Source organism: Myripristis murdjan, chromosome 6 (genome assembly GCF_902150065.1).
Source record: "Myripristis murdjan chromosome 6, fMyrMur1.1, whole genome shotgun sequence".
In the NCBI taxonomy this organism is placed as follows: domain Eukaryota; kingdom Metazoa; phylum Chordata; class Actinopteri; order Holocentriformes; family Holocentridae; genus Myripristis; species Myripristis murdjan.
The window spans coordinates 28,957,643-28,981,687 of NC_043985.1; the positions used below are offsets into that span (position 1 = coordinate 28,957,643).

Below are 24,045 nucleotides of genomic sequence, written 5' to 3' on the forward strand. Positions count from 1 at the left end.
TCACATGTATACACACACGCATTTTTTCACACAGCTGTGCGTGCTTGACACGGTCATGGCGGTCACACGGCCGCCTTGTGAACTATGTATTATCATTATTTTTATATTTAGGGACACTGTCAAATTGCATTGAGATTTCCTCCAGAAGATGTTAAAGCTACACACAAAAAAGATGCTTCAATGCATGCTCTATCCACGAAACAGCAAGATCATGTCCGGCACAGTCCAGTCATAAATATCTTTTATGACTGGACTAGAGATAACAAAAAAAACATAAATTTGATTTTTGCCTCTTTCAATTATCAACAGTTCTGCTGCGTGGGCTTCCCGAGTCCACTCAGACTGAGTGTAACTTTATTATCCTGAGCAGGAAATTCATCTGAAGGTGCAAAACACACATTCACCGAGCGGTACAAAAACAAGCCGTAAAAAAAAAAAACAACAACAACAACAGCAGAAGTTCTTTATCTTCCCTTCTGTCCATCACCCCTGCCGCTCTCTCACACACCCACATGCATATAAAAAAGTGTGAAGGCAAATATTTCAAACAAAGTACACTTGCAGTGTTGATTATGCGCCGCGATCCTGGACTCACAAACATGCACCGTGAGGCAAAAGTCACAGCACTCTGCGGTGGTGGCTTGTAAAAGGAGCGCAGAATAGCGCGATTGGCATGCAGGTGTCAGGGCAAGCAGCGTTGTTAACACTGAGCTGTTGCCCTCGACTTGTGTGATAGGTTGTAAATATCAAAGGTGTGTGGCTATGGAAGAAAAGCGTCGTACACTGACGGTGCCACCACTCCAGGTTCTCCAGCTGCAGACTGATGGAGTGCCCTGTCTCCTCTTATTTAAAAAAAAAAAAAAAATCTGATAATATCTCAGCAGGTCTACCCTAGTCCAACTCATGTATCTTTAATGACCCAATATGAGATGTGTGGCACAAAACAGAGCCGGCAGACAGACAGGTACAGCACAATGCCATCAGGAATAGAGACAGAGAGAGAGAGAGAGAGAGACGGTCCTTCCTGACCTGTAGTCAAGGTGTTATTAATGGATGCACAAACCAGGTCAGACGACAAGTAGAGTGAAGCTGCCAACAGGTACGGCGCAGCCAGAGAGTCTTTCCCTGTCCGCCTCATCTATAAACCACAGAGACTCTCCCATTGTACCGCCGCATGGTTTAATATTTTATCATCTCTCCATACTGCAATGGACCTCTTCTCCTCCTGGATATGCATTAGTAACTATCTCCTGTGGTCTCACCTTGTGATGGATTGTGTGCGTGTGTGTGTGTGTGTGTGTGTGGGTGGGTGGGTGTGAGAGAGAGAGAGTGTATATGCGTGGGTGTGAGGATGCATTAGCCAAAGGGGATGGAAGCCTTGATCCCACAGAAATCTTAACATTCAAGGTTTTTTTTTTTTTTTTTTTTCTGCAGGTTGCAGGCAACTTGCCCACACACTCTATACTGTACCGCAGCTGCAATGGGAGCGGCGGTGCATACATCGCATTTATGCAGGTGGAGAAACTCTGATGATACTGTAAGCGTTATGTGATGAAGGTCTGTATTTACACTGCAGGCTGAGGCTAAAGCCATTAGATCTGGGTCATTTGAGGTCGCGGTTCTTATTTTCTGTATAAATCCGGTCTAAATTCAGCGATAACTCACAGCGTGCTGCCGGGCTCCGATCGAATCTCTCCAAGATCCTCTTTTTTTCCCCCTCTTCTGCCGGTGTCACGGCGTGCTCGTTCCTCTTCTGAAGATATTAGAAGCAACAACGCAAGACCACATGTTGGAATATAAATAGTTTATATTTGAGAAAACGGCTCTGGATAAATATTTGCTTAAAAATTTCACATACATATGAGATAGTGTCATCTTTGGCAAAAACACACCACCGGGACAGTAACATTTCCTTCTTTTCCACACAGAGTTTTGCAGTGATAGAGGTCACAAGTATTTACCGTCACTGAGCACAAGTCTGTACATTTCAGAGCAACCATCTCAGGTAAAGAAGACCACTTTAAATGAAGCAGTTTTCCAGATGTTCATGTATTTTTCATCTGACGTATAAAACAGATTTAATAAGTGCTTTAAATGTAGCCTGAGGAGGAACAGAGTGTCTGAATATCAGAGAAAAACTTCTAACTCCAGCGCTGGTGTTTTTATTGCTTTTGTTGTTTACCATAACTGACAATCTAAAATCATAACTTACTTTTGTGAGCCTTAGACCCATGAAACTTTCAAAGCGTATTATCTAATTTCAAAATGGCCTGGCAGTCTATCATAAAATAAGATACAGTAATACGTTTTTCTTTTTCTTTTTCTTTTTCTTTTTTTTTTTTTTGTTTCCATTCCCGAGGAGCTGACCTATAGCAGATATGGAGCTTTTCATCTGGTACAAGCGCATCTCTCTCCATGAATCTGAAACGGCAATATTAAAACCACTCAGTTCTTATCGATGTTGTTAGCGCCGAGGCAACGGCAGGGATTATCGCCGCCATCCAGTGTTTGCACCAGCCTATCCTTGGTGTCCTTGAGAGAAAAAGGGGAGTAAAAAAAAAAAAAAAAAAAAAAAAAAAAAAAAACAGAAAAGCCCAATGTGGAAAACAATATAAAGATACACATCTGGTGATAAGAGCTAATAGAACGCAGAATTGGAGAAAATGCAAGACGACAATGAGATGCAGTGCAAAAGAGATAAGCCACATATAGCTTACAGTATGGCAAACAGATTGCGATGTAATGTACGATGATTAACGGGGCAGCACAGAGCCGGACCGTCACACACACACACACACACGGAGTCCAAACCATGGAGGGTCATGGAACAACAGAGCTGGCAGCCGAGTTATTTCCAGCTTTGCAGTAATAGGTAGGCCCTGGAAAAATCCATCGGTAACCCCAACACCTCTAGAAATATCACTGTGACCGAATCCCCAAATATATTTCACAGCGTCATTTGAGTCATTCGGTTAACACAGCACACTGAGGTATTCTGGCACAAAAGTGTACGCAAAACATATTCATGCCCAAAGTCATCCCGTACAAGTATTAGCTGTATTTATAGTAGACACACACACACAGACACACACACACAAACAGAACAGCACGGGCTCTCCTATTTATATTCAATCATGCTGCCATTCACTCGTTATGCTCTTGAGATGCAACGAGTAATAATATCACGAGGGGCTCAAAATAGTGACGTCGTATCAAGTCAAATGCATCACTTTACCAGGGCCCTCCAGTCGCTGTTGTGTCTATATTTATAAACGTCTGAGTCGTGAGCATTGTCCTGAATTTCCCGGATTATTAAAATTATGTTGATAATTTTCCTAAAATGCTATTTAGAGGGTTAAAGCTCTGTTTAGGTACGCTGTGATACAAACTTTCTATCTATCTGCAGCCAAAGACTGTATATCATAGACTATAACCACTGCTGTGTGCAATTAAAGCAAAATTACAGCAGAAAAAAGAAAAAAAACAACAGTAAAAATAGACAGGTGCAGATTGATAGACGGGCACAGACTGACCGCGGCTTTTCGTCGAGCCACCCTCGTATAACTGAAGAACTTAATAAGCGGGTAGCCTGATGGCTTGATTAAATCATGCTGAGGAGGGAGCAAAAAGAAACCTGCCCAGACTGCTAATGAGCCGCTGCTTCTAATTATCTTTTTCTGCAGTGCCTCCCATCAAAAGGTGAACGGCGGCTGCTTATAACAAGGGAAACGCACACTGACCAACGTCGCGCGGTAATATCGCTCCCGCGGCTCTGCTGTTGAGTTAGTGATTCAATTACGAGTCGAAGTGCGGAGTGAAGTCTTTTGTCAACATGCCTGGGTTTTTGGAAAAGTGGAGCAGATGGAAAAAAGTTAAAATGTCCCTGTAACGGCTGTAAAGTTCCTCCCTAACCTATCAAGACGGGGTGAGCGTCCATCTTCAGTCGATATCCGTAAAAGCGAGCGGCGTGGAACGTTTTGCACCTGGCGCGAGCGGCGGGCGAAATGAGGCGGGCAGGCTCGCTAATGAGACGGTCCGAGCAGATGAGCGGCCTCGCCACATCATCACAGCTTATGCCCAAAATGTTCCCTCCACGTTTGACCTGCCGCGGCCTCCGAACGGCGGCTAAATGATGCTGTTTGTTTACGCGGCGTCAGGAAACTACGCATAAAGCAGCACCTCATTGTCTGAGCATCTTCATGCATTAAATAAACTGTCTCCGCCTTGATGGAGCATGTCCGCGGGAGAATTAAACACCTCAGAGTTTGCTTACTAGTTTAGGTTGCACTAATTATAATTACAGAGAATTAAACTATCAAAATGGAAACTAATCTGAGGTGAAAGTCAGTGTCTCTGGTGTTTAAAGGGGCTTCTTGCATGACAATGAGGCCAAACACAGCCTTGGTTCAGATTCAGATTTGGAACAAAAATATTTCACTTTCTGCTGAGGAGTCATAAAAACACCAGCGAGCGACGGCTAGCTGAGTGATGCCCGGCTGATCCTCTGCATGTGTTACAGAAAAGACCCAATGCAAACTATAATGTTCCTGCTGAGCCTATTGATTTAAACATTACTTACCTGGGAAACTCACTGCCTGTTATTAAAATCGCTGCCTGAAAAGAACAAGGAAGCTATTTGTATGAGCAAAAAAGAGACACCGCGGATTCGGAGGATGATGGGATACTACGACCCGCGGACGGTAATGGGAAAATGAAACACAGCATATGACAGAAATGAGAATGTCACAGACGAGTGAAATATTCAATAACACTGGCACTTTCCATTAAGACAGTTTGTTCAAGGCGGGTAAAAGGCAGTTGGTGTCTACAAAAGTTTTTTTTTTTTTTTTTTTTTCTGGACTGAGGTACACTTTGCGGCATGCCCTTTTATGTTTTTTTTTTTTTTTTTGCCGTCTTTATGGTATGTGTGAGATCGCTTCTGGCTTCCAATTAGACCACCAAACAGAATGATAGTATACATTAAACAGTGATCATTGAGATCGATGACCCATGTAATTATCCCAGATATTTCACACTGTGCACATCCTCTGGCCTCAGCTTGACTGGCACCCTGCATGCCAATGGCCGAAATCGATTTCCGCTGAAATGACGCACTCACACACACACACACACACATAAAACACACACACACACACACACTCGGTATATATCATGGGAACATTAGAGGGAGGTCTGGGGTGTGAGGCGAGAGGTTCATCAGTCAGGCAGCAGATTCCAGCGCAGGTACAGGACCGGCTCTTCCAGCTGCCGTTACAACAGTACTCTGTTAGTGAGCTGCCAAGGTGAGTAATGTTTTCCTCTAGCGGCTTCCTCCGTGTCCATCACCCTTCAGTAACTAACTAATGTTCTACAGCGAGGAAATAAATAGAATAAAAGGCTAAAACAAACATAAACACACACCGGTAGTGCTGCGTTCCATAAAACGAGCAGATTAAGGCCCAACGGTTTGTTAGGAGTGCACGATTAAGAAAAGCACTTTGGAAAAGTTCCTTCAGCGAGTAAAGGGGTAGATCTGTTGCTTAATTGAACTTGAAAGGTAATTTCTAACATACAGATGTGAAGCTGAATATTTTGAACAGAGGCTCAAAAATTAAAAAAAAAAAAAAAAAAAAAAAAAAAAAAAAGACAGAATCTATGCTGACTTTGGTTTTCATCACATTTTGGATGCTGATCTTCAAAAAAAAAAAAAAAAAAGAAAAAAAATTCCTCTCCCCTGGTGATTCCATCAGCACTGTGGCTGATTTTCATCACAGTCCCCGGCTTGTTATTAGACTCCTTGAAATCCAGCGTGCATGCCGCGGCGTTTAACCCAGCTTGGTGCGTGTGTCCTGGCCGTAGTAGAGGACCTGGAGCAGGATGGCCACGTCGATCAGGATCTGGACTGAACCGCACACCCAGAACTGAGCCGGACTCTCGTTCATCACAAAGTAGGTGGTCTTGAAGACGTCGCCGGCCGTCCACAGCAGCACCATCTTCACACTGTGGCACAAAGAGAGGGGGGACAACAAGAGACAACAACATGAGGAGAGAGAAAATCGCTTTTTCTTCTTCTTTGGAACCATTTTCTCAGTGAGTAAAATACCAGCAATTGACATGATGCCAGACTCAGTAGCCATAATTTCTTGCAGCATTAATCTGCAATCATTCATCTGATTCTGCAAGTGTTTTGGTTCTGAATTAGCTTCCTGCTGTCTATGTCTCGGGGAGACGGAGCAGACAGGCAGCGAGCGATCGATAAACTGAGTGAAGTTCGCCCCGTTTGATCACACAGAGTTGGAGAAAGTGAAAGACAGACTCTGCAGAAGGCAGCCGTTATCAGCCATGCCGTGGGCCTGATGCCAGCGCAATACCCCAAAGAGCTCCTCTCAAACTCTCACAGACAGCATCAGACAGAGCAGAGCAGGGATAAGCTTCACATCTCCTCTGCCTGCCTCTTGTACTCATAATCCTCCGGTCTACCTTCTCTCCTTTCATTACTTTGTATCTTTTCCTCTACACGCTCCACTTTCTCATTCACACATTTCACATCCTCTCTCTGTCATGTTGCCCATCCCTCCGTAACTTGCACTAACTTGCGCTCTCGACGCGTTTCCATCACATTCCTTTAACTCTTCGGCTGATCAATCACCCCTGACTCTCGTCTCCCTCGCCTCTCTGACTCGACTCTCCGCCTTGTCCTCAGGACAGCGAAGTCCAGTAGGTGTGAATAATGACAGGAGTTTATTCATTTCATTAAGGCTGACTGGACCCGGGGATACAGCAGGGCCATCAGTCATATACGAGACGCGAGGGTCAGAGAGAGGTGAGGGAGAAACGGGGGAGGACAGCGGCGGGTGTAACAAAACTGCAAGAGAGATGGAGATGGAGACCTAAAGATTTAGATAGGGAATGGGGAGATGGATATGCATGATGAGCCGGTATGGGCGCACAGGGACTCCAGCAGCCTAATGACTGTGGGGACAGTCGGCCTGGACTATCCTTGAGTTCTCCTTGCAGAGTCATGTCAAACTTATCCGTCCCTCCCCGGGGCTCCCCTCAGGGCCCTGCGAGGGACCAATACATTACCGCCAAACAATCCGGCGCTGGCAGGGAAATGGCAGGGAAGTAAGAGCATCATTATTCAACATCGCTGCGAATGTGTTGTCAGTGTCCAAATCCAGACACCGCATGTGCCGGAGAGGCGTGATTAGCTCAAACTGACACATGCTGCTAAAACGTGTTTTCTGGGACAGTAACATGACGCGAGTTCCTCCAAACTGCACTCGCAGGCTCCAACCTGCTTCCGTGAGCTAAATAGTGGGAAAATACTGCAACAGCTTGTTTTTTTCTTAAAAGTGGACGAGAGTTTAAGTTGCATTAAGTTTTTAAGTTGTAATTCGGTTTGCGTCTCAGTTTTTTGGGCCACAGTTTTGCTTGTATCACAGTTTGGCTTTTGACTTCATTTCAACCAGCAGTGTACCAACAATTCAACTCAAAAAGCTTAATGGAGCATTTGTCAATGTCTCTCTATACTGACTTTGTATGCAGCTCATGGGAAAGAGAGTTAATAGGCCTAGCGATTAAATCAAAAGTTGTGTTGAATGTTTTATGTTAATATGTTCACTGGAATTTACATCATGCTGAATAAAAAAAAAAAAAAAGAAAGTGCAAGAACTGTAGCTGAGCCCCCTATTATTAGCCCCCCACACAGTGTACAGTGTAACTACAGTAACAGTATGTCATAGTGGTAAAAAGTGCTTCCCTAGATCTTTATTGGTTGGCAAAATTCACTGTCACATCAACTCACCCTTGATATTTTAGCAGTTATGCCGGTGAAAACCATCATACTGGGAGATTCAATGGTCTGGGATAGCAGTTAATTTGAAACTGCTCGTGTGCTTACCCCAGGGTTACTAGGTTGAAAATTAAAGTGTGAAAGTGCCTTAACTTAGTATTTCCATTAAAATGCAAGCCGAAATTGATGGTCTACCATAAATGTATTTGAGGAGACTAAAAAAAAAAAAACGAACATGAAAATGTCAGTGAAAAGCAGCAAATCTGCTTTTGTGCTTCTTCTGTCTTCAGGCCATTACCGCCTCTCCCCGACCGACCGGGCAGAGCTTGTTTGGGGCAGATCGCGAGTCTCACTGATGTGCTCTGCTCCCCAGACGGTTTAAACTTTTGGGGTTTTATTGTACCACTCCAAAAATAAGTGTGCTAAAGATTTTTTAAATTGTCAGGCTTTTACTTCTCTCTCTGAGCTGCCGAGGTCCCTCGTGGGAAATGCTTGCTCTTTGTTTCACTAAAGCGTCCCTTTTTGTTTCTCCAAAGCTTCTACCTTTTTTTTTTCCCATTTCATTTCTAAGAGCCTACCCTGTGTTGAACTGCAGATATCATGTTTCATCTCTCTCCTTGCTTATTCCTTTCAGTGAATTGCTTTCTTCTCGTCTCTGCTGTCCTTTTCACCCTTTGTCTTAACTCTTGCTGCCTCCGCTTGTCTCCTCTTTTGAGGGAATTAAGAAAGTAGCTTTTAACATTTTCTACCAAGGAAATGCCGCAATATCAACAGGTCTCTGTCACAGATGCATTTGCACCTGGCATTTAACTGCATCTTGAACATTATGATCTTTCAGTCTGTGCTGCTGAGATGCAATGTCTTGTCAGCTACGTACATCATCTCTATTCTCCTCAAACATCACATCTGCATCTGGAAAGAGATTTTGTATGCAGTTTTATTTTGATCTATATGGAGCTGCAACACACTGCAAAAAAAAAAAAAAAAAAAAAAAAAAAAAAAAAAATCTTAATTTGAACAATAATTTAGTCTCAGATTCATCAGTGTGTTAAAATCTTTTCCAATGCAGTTTCACTTGTTTCAGTATAAATTTGTTGAAACAAGGTAGAACAAGTTAGATCAGCCCACTAGCTAGACTAGGCCTACCATATTGACCCGCATAAAAGACGACCCTGATTTTAAGATGACCCCTCTTTTTCAAGACCATTTTTGGAAAATAGGCTACTTTTATATGGACAAAATCTTGTTTGAATAAAAAAGCCACCGGCCTGCATCAGGCGGGTCGGCCGCGGCACCGGCTGGTACCGCGCCCACCCGGTCAGGTCTGCGGGATCTGACAGGTGAGCGGTCAGTGCCGCGGTCGGCCCGCCTGGTGCCATGGCCGGTAGGAGTAGTATCTAACATGGAAGGGCGCAAGCCAGTAATTTCGCCTAGGGCGGCACATAGGCAGAACCGCCACTGTATAGTTTATAATGTCATCATTTTCATATTTTTCTAGTCCACAAAAATCACATTTTAAGCCATTTTGAAATCAATGAACGAAATTTTATTTTAATCTGAAAAACACCGGCGTTACCAAGGCAACGCGCTTCATGCTAACCTGGTGACTCCCGGCTTCTCGGCTTCAAAGACGTCACGCCGTGGGTGGTGGTTCATAGATCCCGGAAGTGCAAATTTAATCGGTATTCTGAAAAAAAGGTCTGATTATTAGCCATAACGTTGTAACCACCCAAGGCAGACTCACCACGAGCTATGAGGATGTGTAACGATGGCATGTGTCCACAAGTCCCGTATAATATCAACTTTATTTTAAGAAAACACGTTTTATTTGCGATATCATATCACGGAGAAGCACTACATTACCCATAATCCTAGTGTTTATCAGCGACGTGTCTGAATTGACAGCTTTCATCAATAAAGTCAATAAAATCTAATAAAGTGCATGAAAGTTGATAATGTGCTGATATGTTACGCCATGAACACAACCCTTTCAGTCAGCGAAACAGAGCGGGTGGACAAACCGTGGAAACACGTCAAAAATAGCACTAAAGATTTATATAGTCTATATATTTTTTTTTTTTTCATAACACATCTTTATTCGTGGTATAAACATAGGCTACATGTTACGGTTATGCTTTTGCTGTTGAAAAACTACCGTATGTATGGTTTTTAAACCTAAATTCACAATGTTTTAAGAGGGGTACCAGAACTACAATTCGTGCAGAGTTGCAACACACAGAGCTGTCCGGCGCCATAGCTTTTGTAGTTCTAACATGTTATGTCTATTATATGAAGTGGTGATCACTAATTTTGCAATCTTAATCAAAGTTTTGGGTGTGGGAAGAACGCCTGAATGGTCAGATTTTAATTTTTTTTTTCTTAAGATAGTGAAATCATGTTTTTTTCCATGTTTTGACACTAGTCGGTGGCGCCCCCTATTGGTTTGCCATCGGACATGATAGTAGAGGTCAAGAGCTTTCCAAAAATGTTGACCCCATGTCTCTACCATATTTTGTTGCTGCACTGTAAGCCTTTAAAAGTGTCTCAGGTGCAAGGTTCAAAGGGCACTTGTGGGGAGCAGGAACTGCCCACTGGTCTCACACTGAGATATGTTACTCCATAGGTCAAGACCTTTCAAACGATGTCTTCATTGTTGTTCTGTGACAAAGTTTGATTTTCATCTTGCTCCAAGCCAAGGCTGTCTCAGGTGTACATCTGCAGACCTCTTTTAGGGCCAAGCTTGATAAAAATCAGTCAAACTTCTTTAAGGGGGTATTTAATGGCCAAATTTATTTAGAATATTGATGTTAGTCATATACACAGTCATACTTTTCAATTTGGACCATTTCAAAGCTTTTTTCCCCATAAAATACTCAATGTTTCATATTTCAGATTTTCCCATTAACTTAATATGGCCACCTGAGACACTTTTAAAGGCTTACAGTGCAGCAACAAAATATGGTAGAGACATGGGGTCAACATTTTTGGAAAGCTCTTGACCTCTACTATCATGTCCGATGGCAAACCAATAGGGGGCGCCACCGACTAGTGTCAAAACATGGAAAAAACATGATTTCACTATCTTAAGAAAAAAAAAATTAAAATCTGACCATTCAGGCGTTCTTCCCACACCCAAAAACTTTGATTAAGATTGCAAAATTAGTGATCACCACTTCATATAATAGACATAACATGTTAGAACTACAAAAGCTATGGCGCCGGACAGCTCTGTGTGTTGCAACTCTGCACGAATTGTAGTTCTGGTACCCTCTTCCGGGTTAGGATAAACATTGTGAATTTAGGTTTAAAAACCATACATACGGTAGTTTTTCAACAGCAAAAGCATAACCGTAACATGTAGCCTATGTTTATACCACGAATAAAGATGTGTTATGAAAAAAAAAAAAAATATATAGACTATATAAATCTTTAGTGCTATTTTGACGTGTTTCCACGGTTTGTCCACCCGCTCTGTTTCGCTGACTGAAAGGGTTGTGTTCAATGGCGTAACATATCAGCACATTATCAACTTTCATGCACTTATTAGATTTTATTGACTTTATGATGAAAGCTGTCAATTCAGACACGTCGCTGATAAACACTAGGATTATGGGTAATGTAGTGCTTCTCCGTGATATGATATCGCAAATAAAAGTGTTTTCTTAAAATAAAGTTGATATTATACGGGACTTGTGGACACATGCCATCGTTACACATCCTCATAGCTCGTGGTGAGTCTGCCTTGGGTGGTTACAACGTTATGGCTAATAATCAGACCTTTTTTTCAGAATACCGATTAAATTTGCACTTCCGGGATCTATGAACCACCACCCACGGCGTGACGTCTTTGAAGCCGAGAAGCCGGGAGTCACCAGGTAGCATGAAGCGCGTTGCCTTGGTAACGCCGGTGTTTTTCAGATTAAATAAAATTTCGTTCATTGATTTCAAAATGGCTTAAAATGTGATTTTTGTGGACTAGAAAAATATGAAAATGATGACATTATAAACTATACAGTGGCGGTTTCTGCCTATGTGCCGCCCTAGGCGAAATTACTGGCTTGCGCCCTTCCATGTTAGATACTACTCCTACCGGCCATGGCACCAGGCGGGCCGACCGCGGCACTGACCGCTCACCGTCAGATCCCGCAGACCTGACCGGGTGGGCGCGGTACCAGCCGGTGCCGCGGCCGACCCGCCTGATGCAGGCCGGTGGCTTTTTTATTCAAACAAGATTTTGTCCATATAAAAAGTAGCCTATTTTCCAAAAATGGTCTTGAAAAAGAGGGGTCATCTTAAAATCAGGGTCGTCTTTTATGCGGGTCAATATGGTAGGCCTAGTCTAGAAAACTGGCGATTTTTATTTTTTATTTATTATTTTATTTTGATTAAATTTGCACTTCCGGGATCTATGAACTACCACCCACATGAAATTGACTTTCAGTGGACAGCGTTTGCGTGGTGGCCATACGACACGGATCCTAATTGACTTTCAGTGGACGCTGTTTCTGTGGTGGCCACACATAATTATAACAGGTTATGTGCCAGGAGCACGCAATGCGTTGTTAAGAGGTTGTGCTCATTTCACGGATTTCTGTGAGATCAGGTTGAATTAAACCTTTGATTTAAGAGAATCTGGCGAACAAGTCGATTAGCATTGGAAACAAGTGGGATTATATCATCTCACTAGCAGATTTTTTCACTTGTCAAAAAAAAAAACAAAAAAGGAAAAAAAGGACTTGTTAGGATGGAGATTTTTTGCATCAGCCTACAGGCAAAACCTCTGACCACTTTGAATATGAATGAGAAATTTTTTTTTTTTTTACAATCTAATTGTAGATGGAATTTGCATCTAGCAAGGGAAAATATGGAGAGCGGCATGCTATCAGATTTCTCTGTGGGTGGGGAAGACACATTTTATGATAACAAATGTAAATGTAATGTGGATAAATAACATCCGGATACAATCTGGGTGCAAGTTGGCTAAATTGTCATAAATAGGCTAATAAAGGCACATTTTAATGACACAGATGAGATTAAACAGCTCCAAGAGAAACAGATCTATCTCACGAAGAACTATATCACTATGCTAATGCTAAGTACTGTAAAATTAATGACACTGGTTTGTCATTTTCTTCTTCTTTCTTGCGATAACAGTTGCTTGATTGCAGCACTGTCCTCCACTTTATAGCAGCTGGTGAAAATGCATATATGGGACAGAAGTTGAGTTTTGAAAGCCAGAAATCTCAGCACCTGGTTCAGGGGTACTGTGCACAGGATTAATACAATATGGTCACGTTTCTGCTGTGGGGCAACAAAAATATTGTGCACTGTACCTTTAAATCCACATTTTATGCTTGGTTTTAAACAATGTCATCTCTGTCCTTTTCTGCAGCCTCTCTACCCTCCATCCTGTCTTTCCCCCTCCTCTGTGCCTGTCTCACTCTGCCCCTCCTTCCCTTCCTTCGTCCTCGGTCGCCCTCCCAGATTCTCCGCTCCCCCCTTTGGCTAATTTCTTTGCTCCAGAGACGGCAAACATCATTACCGAGGATGAATCATTAACAATGTAATTAACAGAGGCGGGTCATCTGCACAAAAAGCAGTCTAAACAGCGGCACAGGGGAATGGAGACAAAACACCGGTTTGAGGTTGTTCATCTCGGCAAACACACACGCATACACACACACACACACACACACACAGCTCCCACATTTGGATGGTTGTCACGCCGGTCTTACTTGGTCCTATATACTGAAGATATACTTCCACAGTCACGTGACCGGAGATGAAAGACACACAGAGCAAACAACTGAACTTGGCCCTGGGAGAGGCGTTTAGGGTCTACTGGGAGGAGGAGTGATTATGGTATTGATTGAGAGCAGTAAGTGACTGCATCTACCTCTCTCTCTCATACACACACACGCACACACACACACACACAGACATCAACAAGGAAGCATGCAAGTATGCTTTTGCACACATAAAGACACAAAGAGATGCACAAAATCCACAATCTCATCACGATATCCACACTAACAATTTGCACATCCGCTTTCTCTCTTTCACACACATACACTCACATACACACACACATACACAAGCATTCGTTCAGTTCAGCTCAGCACGGACAAGTCTTGTATTGATTATCGCTGGCCTGACACCTTCATCAGAACTAAGTGGCAAAAGATGAGAGAGGCTGCGAGGAGGAAAAAGGGTGAAATGGTGAACGGGGCACTTGGGGGAGGTAAAAAGTGGAGGGGAATAAAGGAAGATGAGATGTGTGCACGGGGAGTGAGAATCTCTCTCACACACATCTCTAGTGCAATCACTCATACAGTAAATTTATTGATAAGTCAGAGAAAAAGCCCATGTGAACGAGCAAGGCTTGGGTTGTTCGCCTTTTTTAAGAAGAACGATGCTTCAAGTGTTAGCAATTGCAGGCCAGTATCAACTGTAACAACCACCTTTTGAATCTCTTATGTTTGAGCAGGTTGAGGAGTATAAAGTCACAAAATTGAATCATACAACTGTTCACAAAGCTACAGTGCATGGGCTTTAGACATACTGCTGTAAAATGCTTTGCTTCTTACATGAAGAACTGTCAGAACCTCAGGATATTACATGTGGGGTTCCACAAGGCTCTGTTTTAGGGCCTCCTTTATTTCTTTGGTATATAAATTGGTTGTGAAATGCAAGCTTCTGTTGTATGCTGAGGATTATTCAGGGTAGATAGCCATTGTCCCCTGGCTCTGATTGACAGCCACGTCCCAGATCCCTACCACGTAAACCTGAATGACACCGCTGTCTCTGCTCAAGGTCAAACTGAAACAGGGCCCGGGTCGATTTCTGACACCTGCAGGAATAAAACTCACTCTGTGAACAGGCTAGTGACATGGTCCACATGGATCAGGAGGACGACTGTGTACAATGCTACTCCAAACCCTGTGAAACTGGTGAGAATGGAGTCTGAGACTGATGCAATGAGATGCTACAGAGTTGAGGAAAATCTGCTGAATCTGCTGAATTGTTTGATACAAATGATCAATCTCAGAACTCATACAGTATGTGTTATCAATGGTAGGCTATTGAATGTAGCCAAATTGTATTTTTATAAAAATTGTTGTATGATTATGACACATTATGGCACCCACGGTAACATCAGTCCAAGGTCCAATTATGCCCAGATCAGCATAATTGTATTGTTTCGTTTTTTTACGGTGATTATCTCACGCTTCTTTATGTGTCTTTGTCTTTTAACTTCTTTGGGACCAAATAATTGTTTTCACTTGAACATGTTATCTCTTAGATGAGTTGTGTCTGATAATCCCTAAATAAAATCAATTAATCAACCACACACACACACACACACAAGCATTCATTTGGTTAACAAGTCTTGCATTGATTGTCGCTGGCCTGACACCTTCATCAGAGCAAAGTGGCAAAAGATGAGAGAGGCTGCGGGGAGGAGAAAGAGTGAAATGGTGAACAGGGCACTTGGGGGAGGAAAAAAGTGGAGAATAAAAGAAGATGAGATGTGGCGCATGGGGAGGGAGAAGGGGAAAGTCAGGAAAAACCGAGAATGACTGATGAGTAGAGTGAGTGATGGGAGATGGGGGAAGAAGACAGGCAGATGACGATGTAGTGGGAGAAGGGCAGGGCGCGATAAATCAAGGACAGGGTGAGGAACGCAGCCACAGTGTTGCTGAGAGAGCGGGGGGTGAGGGGGTGGAGAGGGTGGTGGAGCGCAAAGGGGAAAATAACGGGTAGGTCTGATCGCACAGCGTGATAGCCTCCGCTGTATGTGGGCCAGGCAGTAATGGTGATGTGTATCGAGCGAGAGCTGTCAGGCCACCTATTAGCTCATCTAACCGGCTGGAGTGGACAACTGGAACAGCGCTACAGGAAACAGGGCTGTGAGTGACATTTAGGAAGAGAGAGAGAGGAAGAGAGAGAGAGAGAGAGATGCTTAGAAAAAGTAAGAAAGATATGATCAGGAGGACGTCATATTAGTGCTGAAACAATTCCTCAATCTACGGGTTGATCAAGAGAAAATGAATCAATCATAATTTATAAAGTAAAAATCATCTACAGTCTGGCACCACAGACCTTAATTTTTCAACGTTTTTCATGTTCTGCAGCCCCAATTGAGCCAGATTTTTGTCAGTCGAGTCTCAGTGTATTGTAGCTTTGGAAATAACCACTCATGCATTTTTTCTACAGTTTTTAGTGAATTAAACTATGGCTATAACTATGAACTAAACTTTCCAGAGGACCTCCTGGAAGCCCCTCAAGGTCCCGTGGTGGTCCCCGGATCCCAGTTTGAGAACCACTGTCACAGACTGTTGAAATAATTGAGTAGATCCCTATAACAACAGCTGGGTGATATACTCTATTGGAACAGGTATGCTGTATTTGATTGTGCTCCATTAGGTTTTCTCTATTCTCTGTCCACCTCACAGCAGTCACCTTCTGGCTTCCCTTCAAATTTCCCCGAGTTCACTTTCATTCTTTCCCCCCTCATGCTTTTTACCCTGCTGGTTTATTTCATTTTTGTCCAATCTGTAGGTCCATCTGTCTTTCTCCCTTCATTCTCAGCATCTTTCAACTGTGCATTTGACTCTCTCGTTCCATCACCTCTGCCTCCTTCCCTCTTTGTCCTCCTCCTCCTCAGCTCTCTTCCCTCCCTCATCTTGACTCCTGTCAAATGTCGTCTTGTCATCTTCTTTCCTCCCGCTCACCTTGTCCTGTCTTGATGCCCCCATTCACAGCCTCAGGGAGAGATGGATGGATGGGTGGACAGATAGATGTTGGGTTGGAGGGACAAAGGTAGAGCTAATGCCTCGAATATTCTTCCAAGAGCAGGTTGCTGAAAGGTTGTTGTCAGCTTCCCACTTCCCTGCACATTGTAATGCATACTCATATCCTTGCTTAAACATTTTATGTCTGCAGTACTCAAGGCCAATGTGGAAGTGATGGCGCTCTGTGGTTAATGGAAAAGTCGTGGTGGCCTGCAGCTTCCGGCAAAACAACCCTATTTTTGATTCTGATTAGGTTGTGCAGCACCTAGAATCAATGAGCTGCACCACAAAAGAACTTTTTTTTCCATTCAACGCTGAAACACAAAGGGCGCAAATGGGCTGCCGCCTGCTGATTACACAGCAACTTCTGGCTGTGTGGGTGTATCTGCCGCCATGCCGTGGTGAATTTCCCATTGTTGGGAAAATTGCTGAGCTGTGTTCCCCAAAACGTTGTCCAGTTTATCACAGCGGACACTGGGCACATTTTCCACTGCTGTTTTGGAGATAAGTAGGTAGTTGATCACAAATTAAACCCAGTGCAGCCTTAAAGCTTCAAGTGGGGAGCGGGGCTTTGCGTGTGAGAACTAAAGAGTCTCCAGAGGGAGTTTAGAGAGTTCTAGTAATTGCTTGATAATGCTAATACAAAGCTCAAGAAAGAGATGCACTCAGCCAGCAGGGACTGATGCAAAACGCTTCAAAAGGCTTCAAACACCTCTTCCATCCCTTTGTCAGCGTAACACTGCATATGTAAGTTTCTGCGTGTATGTGTGTGTCAGTGCATGCCTGTTTGTGCATGTGCATGTGTGTTTGTGTGTGCACGTGTGTGTGTGTGTGTGTGTATGTGTGTGAGCTGCAGTCATCCACGCCAGTGTTCTCCCTGAGGGGGGCAGAGAGGGAGACGGAAATCAAAGGGCCCAGTAAGAGAGAGGCCGGGCTGCTCTTAACCCACTGACTATGAATTATGCATGCTGATCGATCTCACACAGACAAACACCGAAAGGTTCCCAAACTGCCAGAAAAAGATGGATTCTACCTTGCAAAATGAAGCGGAGGGGAGGCGGGAGGAGGAGGGAGCAGCAAACAGATTTTGCCTGCGGACATTCTGGAGAATGTAAACAGGCCAGAATACATGAGAGGGCCTGGAGATTTTCAATATTAGATCAGCTGTCACATGTTGTTTCATGGAGAGGCTAAACCGAGCTCTATTTATCATAGGCTTGTACTTCATTTAAACTGTTTTAATAGCTAACTAAAGTCAGCTGTGAATGTTTATAGAATACAACCGACAAAAAACACACTATCTCTTCTTCTTTTTCTCTCATCTATCCCCTGTATCTCTCCTCTCCTCTCTGAAATGACAATAAGTCGTTACAGTCTCATATCCATGCTTAAAATCTTGTTTCCACTTCACGTTCACAAGTGTAGCAACTATCCAGGAACTGTCAATATCATGAAACAAGGCAGGATGAGGCAAACGGTAGAAAATGACTCCTCCTGAAATGAGTAAATAGGATTCATAGACCGAGTGAACAATGAACTGACTTGTTTTGATGGATATTTTGGGAGATGACTGGCCATTATAAGGGCACTCATAAGAAACTGTAATGGACTCATAATATCTAATGAGTTCTTATGTAAGAGATAATAACTCTTAGGTGTGTGTTAAATGGTTTTAAGGCCTCTGTGAAGCACCCTGAAACCATTCAGCACACACTTACGAGCTGATTATCCCACTTATATCATGGTCATTTGCAAGCAATATAAAATAAAAGCATTTGCAAGTTTTTGGTCAAGTTTTTGGTTTGCACTCAAAATCAAAAGATTATGAAGCAAGAGCCTGCTGTTGTCATGGCAGAGAATAATTGTAGCCCCTTTGCAAATAAGCTGAATAGGAACATTATAAATTACAATGGGGTGAGGTATCTATCATTTCAAATACTTCAGGTGTCAGATCCTTATGCTGTTTTTTTTTTTTATTTGGTTTCTTTTTTCCCATTCTGCAAAACTGTTGTATTCTCCAAATATATTGAAAGAAATGTTAAACTCAGCCATTGGTGTGTTTTCCTTGATCAATTAATCAAGTCGATAACTCATCTGTGTTGCGGTTGATAATGAATAAGCTTTTTAAAGTTGCGATGCTTACAATTTAAGTGGCAAATTAATTTAGAGTGGTCATTAAACTTGAGCCAAACTACATGCACACCTGTCAGCCAATCAGGAAAGAGTATGGTATCAAACAATGCTACTGCTGCACTATATCAGCACTAAATGTAATGGAATATAGTGCCTAATAAAAATTTGTGAATGATTATGTATCTCTCTTACTTGTGATTTTTCATGGTTTATTTGTAATGCATTAGGAGTCTTTGAAGTGCACATGTGTGGATGCACGTGTACTACCAGCATTACAGCTGAGCTCTTATTGAGGAAACATGATTGTGTTCCCTCATAGCAGCTGGTAACACGGCAAAGAAAATGAGCATAAGGTCAAGTGGCAATTCGCTTGTAGTAGTCAAGTGGAAGAGTCCAATATAGCCCGGGGGTGCATGATGCAATACTGACATTATTTTTATTTTAACAAGAGGTTAGTCAAGAGGTGTAGTTCTTTTATATTAACAACTGATAAAAAGAAGCTTACTTGATGTTCTTTCCAGATGTTCACTTGTTGCTGCTTAATGATAAAACTGAGTGAATTGCAATCCCTCCCTTACAAGTGCCATAATAATGCATATAGATGTGGCAGTCAATAGCTGGGTTTCCATCCACCTATTTTTATTCGCATTTTCAGAAATTGCGAAAAAAAAAAAAAAAAAAAAAAAAAAAACTTGGATGGAAACGGCAGAAATTTGAAAAACGGCCGAAAATTCGCAAAAAAGTTTTTACGCTTGGAGGAGGTGGATTTCTCAGCCTATCGATAAAAGAAAATGCGACTTTTTGCTGTGGAAACAGGTTTTGCGAATAAATGATGACTGGACTGGATACCATGTCACACTTCTACGCTACAGTCTTATTATTAGTTATTATCATTATTATTATTAGTCACTTATTCCTCATTTAGGATGGTTCGGTACGAAGTTAGCGCTGCCAAAATAGTAACCAGACTTCTCCCAAGAGCCGACAAGTTCAGCAGGAATCTGTCCCATGATCAGTGTTGAGTGTCAGCTGAGTGTTTGTTGTTGTGCAGTCGACACACAGACGTCGATCTGACGGCCGACGTCATCTCACGGCACACTCTTCTCCCAATAATCGCAAAACAAAACTAATGGAAACAGGCATAAATTCGCATTTTCTTTTGCGCATTTTGACAAAATTCGCTCAAAAATTTCGATATATTTGGATGGAAACCAGTCTAATGTCGTGCTGTCCAGTGCTGGGCTGAAGCTGATATCAGTTCATTCAGCAGAGTCTCTCTCAGTGGGTTTCTTTCCCTCTCTCTCTCTCTCTCACTCACACACATAAACAAAACACGCCTCCCCTCTTTCAAACTCCGTAAGGGTTCCCCTTGCTTTTGTGCCATGACGCTCGTTTCAGTTCTAACTCACTAAACTGCGTTACAAAAGAGAAAATTGGTAATTGCCTTCCCTCTGAACAGCAACAGGTTGCAGCAGAGCGGCACCGCGGGGAAACGAAAATCAGTTCAGTGTCTCAAATATGATTTAAAATGCGCCGTGTCTCAGCGTAAAAACTCTGTGCACGTTGCCTTTCAATTAAATATACAGTACACACACACACACACACACACACACACAGCAGAGGAGCTCATGAAACATAAAAAACATAAATATGAATGAAAAACTCTGAAAGTGTATATTTTAAGTACAAACAGTCCAGTTAACTGAATGAAATACAAATACAAGATAATTAATCCCACTTAAAGTATTTCGTTTTTTTAATTTGAAACATTCATATTCATACATTCATATTAAGTTTTAAAAAAGTCCTGATTATCTTGATTATATTGGGATTGGTGGTGTGGTGCAGTGCAGTAAAGCAGCCCTGCTCCTGCGTTTTCAACTGTTTTTTTCATATTTTGTGCCTCTGTACCTGTGTAAGCTGTTGTTGTGCACAGACTACAAACACAGATATACTTATTCCTTTCATATGCAAGGCTCTCACATTTTTCATTCTCAAGCTTCCACATGCAAACGTCATATAATCCTGCAGGAAGTACCTGGGGCGGCTCGATATTATCTGGTGTACTGACACATACATAGCGCACGTTATCACTCTGTGCAAGCTCGGCGAGGCTGTAATTCGCTTAGTTCCCTCGCTAAATTACTGATGGGAGAGCGCAGATAGGCGGGATCTCTGTTTATTCGTGGGCTAAAGAAATATTCGAGAGAGGGTGCATATAGGCCGATAAGACCTTATCCGGCGCGTGAGGCGGTATAGCTTCCCCCGACACGCAGCCACGGTCAACCCTCCTACATGTGACGCTGGGCCTTCGGGACACACAGCTCGGGTTCACGGGTCACAGTTTGCTCCGAGGCCGTCGCTGCCTCGGCGCTGAACCTTTCCCTCAGGCGTCGCGCTGTGAAGGTGCCAGCCCTCTCTGCCCCGCACGGCCCCGACGTAAAGCCGCCGCAGAGGGGCCACCGAGAGGACATGGTGAAGGACCGCCATTAATGCTCTCAAGAGGTCATCGTGACCTGAGAGCGAGGGGGAGGCTGCAAGCTGTGAGGGTGTGTGTAAGTGTGTGTGTGAGAGAGAGAAAGAGAGAGAGGGAGAGAGCAAACCGGACAAAATTAATAATACTCATAATAAAAGGACTATTCACTATATATCAGCATACACCACTGCCACATGTTTTTGTTTTACTGCGTTTTCTATTCTGTGATACTCCCTCCATTTACGTTTATATGATGTTTATTTTACCTGTGCTGTTACTGTGCTACTTCAACAATTATCACCGCAATTCTGCTTGTTACTTTTCATTTTACTAAACTCTTTTATCGTAATTGCGAACGCCATCCTTATTGTTTACGACTAAAGCTTTGGCCGTATCAGTCAGGCTCGCTGAATAGAAATTGAATAAAGAGAGAGAGAGAGAGACTGCAGAGGAAAAGGAAGCAAAGAGCATTCACTGACAAGATAACAGGACACACATACACACACACACACGCACACATACAAATGCAGTAGGTGGTAGGTGTGTTGTTTATGCATTTTACTCTTTTTGCTCGGCACCAATTGTATCTCGGCCGTTTGACTGGGCTGCTCTTGTCACACTCAGGCCAGTGAAGAAAAGTGAATTGAATTGAAAAAAGGAGGGAGGGAAAGACAGATGAAAGGGAGAGATAAGTTTCCCTTGAGAGGGTGCTACGGTATATCTGTGTGCTTTTCAGTGTGTGCACTGTCGCTGAATGCAGTTGTGAAGGTTTGTGGCGTTTTAGTGCTTAGCTGGTAAAATAAATTGGATGTAGATAGATAAATAAATAAAAAAAAAATAGATAGCTGGATGGGACTGTCTTCACAAAAGAAAATATGTGTACGGAGAGCCTGGAGGCATTTAACTTGGCAAGAAAACATTGTGTTTGATGGTGCATCTGTAGACCTATTAACTAAATCTATGTGATATTTAAATAGCTTTAGTGTCGGTAATTTTGTGGGAGGTCTAAAATAAATGTAACTGCCTCAGACTGAGCGGCCATTCTGCTCCATTCAGCCGGAGCCGGCCACGGGGCGGCGGGGTGATAAACCGAGTCATCAGTGGGAAAGTGGGACTTTGGTCGACCTAAGAAATGCTTAGTCAGAGACAGAACTTTGCACCTCCAAAAAGTCAGTATGTCAAACAATTCCTTATATTTCCTATATTTCCCTCCTTTAAAAGAAAAGGGAAAAAAATTGTGTGAAAGTGCCGGTATTTTTCTTTCTTTTCTTCTTTTTCTATATGTGATAAACATGGATACTTAGTTATAAACGTAATAATTGTTGTGGCCCGACCTTAGTTATTTATTTTATTTTTTTTTTCATTATTTTGCTGATGAGCAGATGTCTCTGCTATCGACTATATAGAGACTGCTTTCAAATGTATACCTGCTTTCTATGTTGAATTAATAAATTAAAAAAAAAAAAAAATTCCTTGAGTGAGTAGCAAACATTTTTACGGCACATTTTGAAATACTTTGCAAACATAAAAATTACAAACAAAGAGCGATGCGGGCCAAAGTTAAAAATCTGAAGTTACAAAGTAGCAGCAAAGACATGAGGCTGGGGGAAAAAAGTGTACAAACTCCTTGATCTGACTCCTCTCATCTCTGTAATCTGTTACTCCCACAGTCTTTTTCCGACATCCCCTGCAGTTTGCACTGTACTTCCTTCAGTTTTATCCTCCTCTCTCCCCATCTGTCTCCCCTGCTCTCTCTCTCCCTCACCACTCTGTCCTTCTCCATTTCCCTGGAGTAGCGGCATATGTGTGTATGTGTGGGTGCATGCATGTGTACATGAGGAGTGTGTGTGTGTGTGTGTATCTCTGCATGCTAGAGGAAGTGACTGCGGCTCCAGCAGTGCAGTGTCGGCTTAAGTCTGGGCTTTACATGTAAGCCTGAGCGGTCGAAGGAGATGAGGCCTTTAAGCCACATGACCTCCGCTGTGTTTTCACGTGTGTGTCAGTCTCTCTCTACCCCTCTCTCTCTCTCTCCTTCTCGACACCGTACACACATGTGAAGACAATCTTTCGGATGACCTGGGAAAGGTGATTAGTCCTTGATGGAACACATCCATACCGTCCGCCTCACACCTCAGTAATGGGACTCGGGAGACTCCGACTGTACATCAACAACTCACTATTTCACCTGAGAGAGGAAGCCCAGATAATGCAGTGCATCATCATATCTGCGAATTGCTTATTCAACTGAGCATCGCTGAACCCGTCACATGAAGGTCTCGGGGCCTGAAACATATTACACACACACACATAGGGGGAAAAATAACAGCTGAGGCGGCAGGTTCAGACGTCCCATTAGGCTGCTGTTGTGCAGATCAATAGTGATGTTAGGAGTTATTAATGTTGTGAGCTATAGTGCAGTGCTGCGTTCAGGAGAACTGAGAAGTTTCCTACTCGGGAATTCCTATTTCCCAAGTGAAGTTGTGTTTTTTTTTTTTTTTTTTTTCCGGCTACTCTCACAAAAGCAGAAGCTGTCGAATACAAAATATCAGAATCGGAATCAGAAATACTTTATTGATCCCTGAGGGGGGATTTGGTCAGCTGCAGTGGTTTAAATTCTCAAAAGAAGAATTGTATAGCAAGAAATAGAAAAGAAATAAAAAAAATATGTGCCTTACAACTTTGTAAAAAAGCATGTGCATTATACATTTTATCAAGTACTAACAAAAGTTTGTGCATTGAGTCATACAGAATAAATACAGGAATAAGAAATGCATGTGTAAAAAAGTAAACCTATATACACCATATATACACAGGGACTGTTGAATCGATGTCACATCCTACAGGTA

At 42.7% G+C, this 24,045-nt stretch overlaps 1 protein-coding gene across 1 annotated transcript in view; it reads right to left on the reverse strand.

Annotated features, from left to right (window-relative positions):
• Positions 1-5,703: 5,703 nt before the first annotated feature.
• The window catches only part of LOC115360855 (PQ-loop repeat-containing protein 1), a 66,043-nt gene continuing 47,701 nt past the window's right edge, over positions 5,704-24,045 (reverse strand). The window contains exon 5 of the mRNA XM_030054012.1: positions 5,704-6,000. Coding sequence (XP_029909872.1) covers positions 5,826-6,000 — 175 coding nt within the window. The 3' untranslated portion in view covers positions 5,704-5,825. The remainder of the gene's footprint in view (positions 6,001-24,045) is intronic.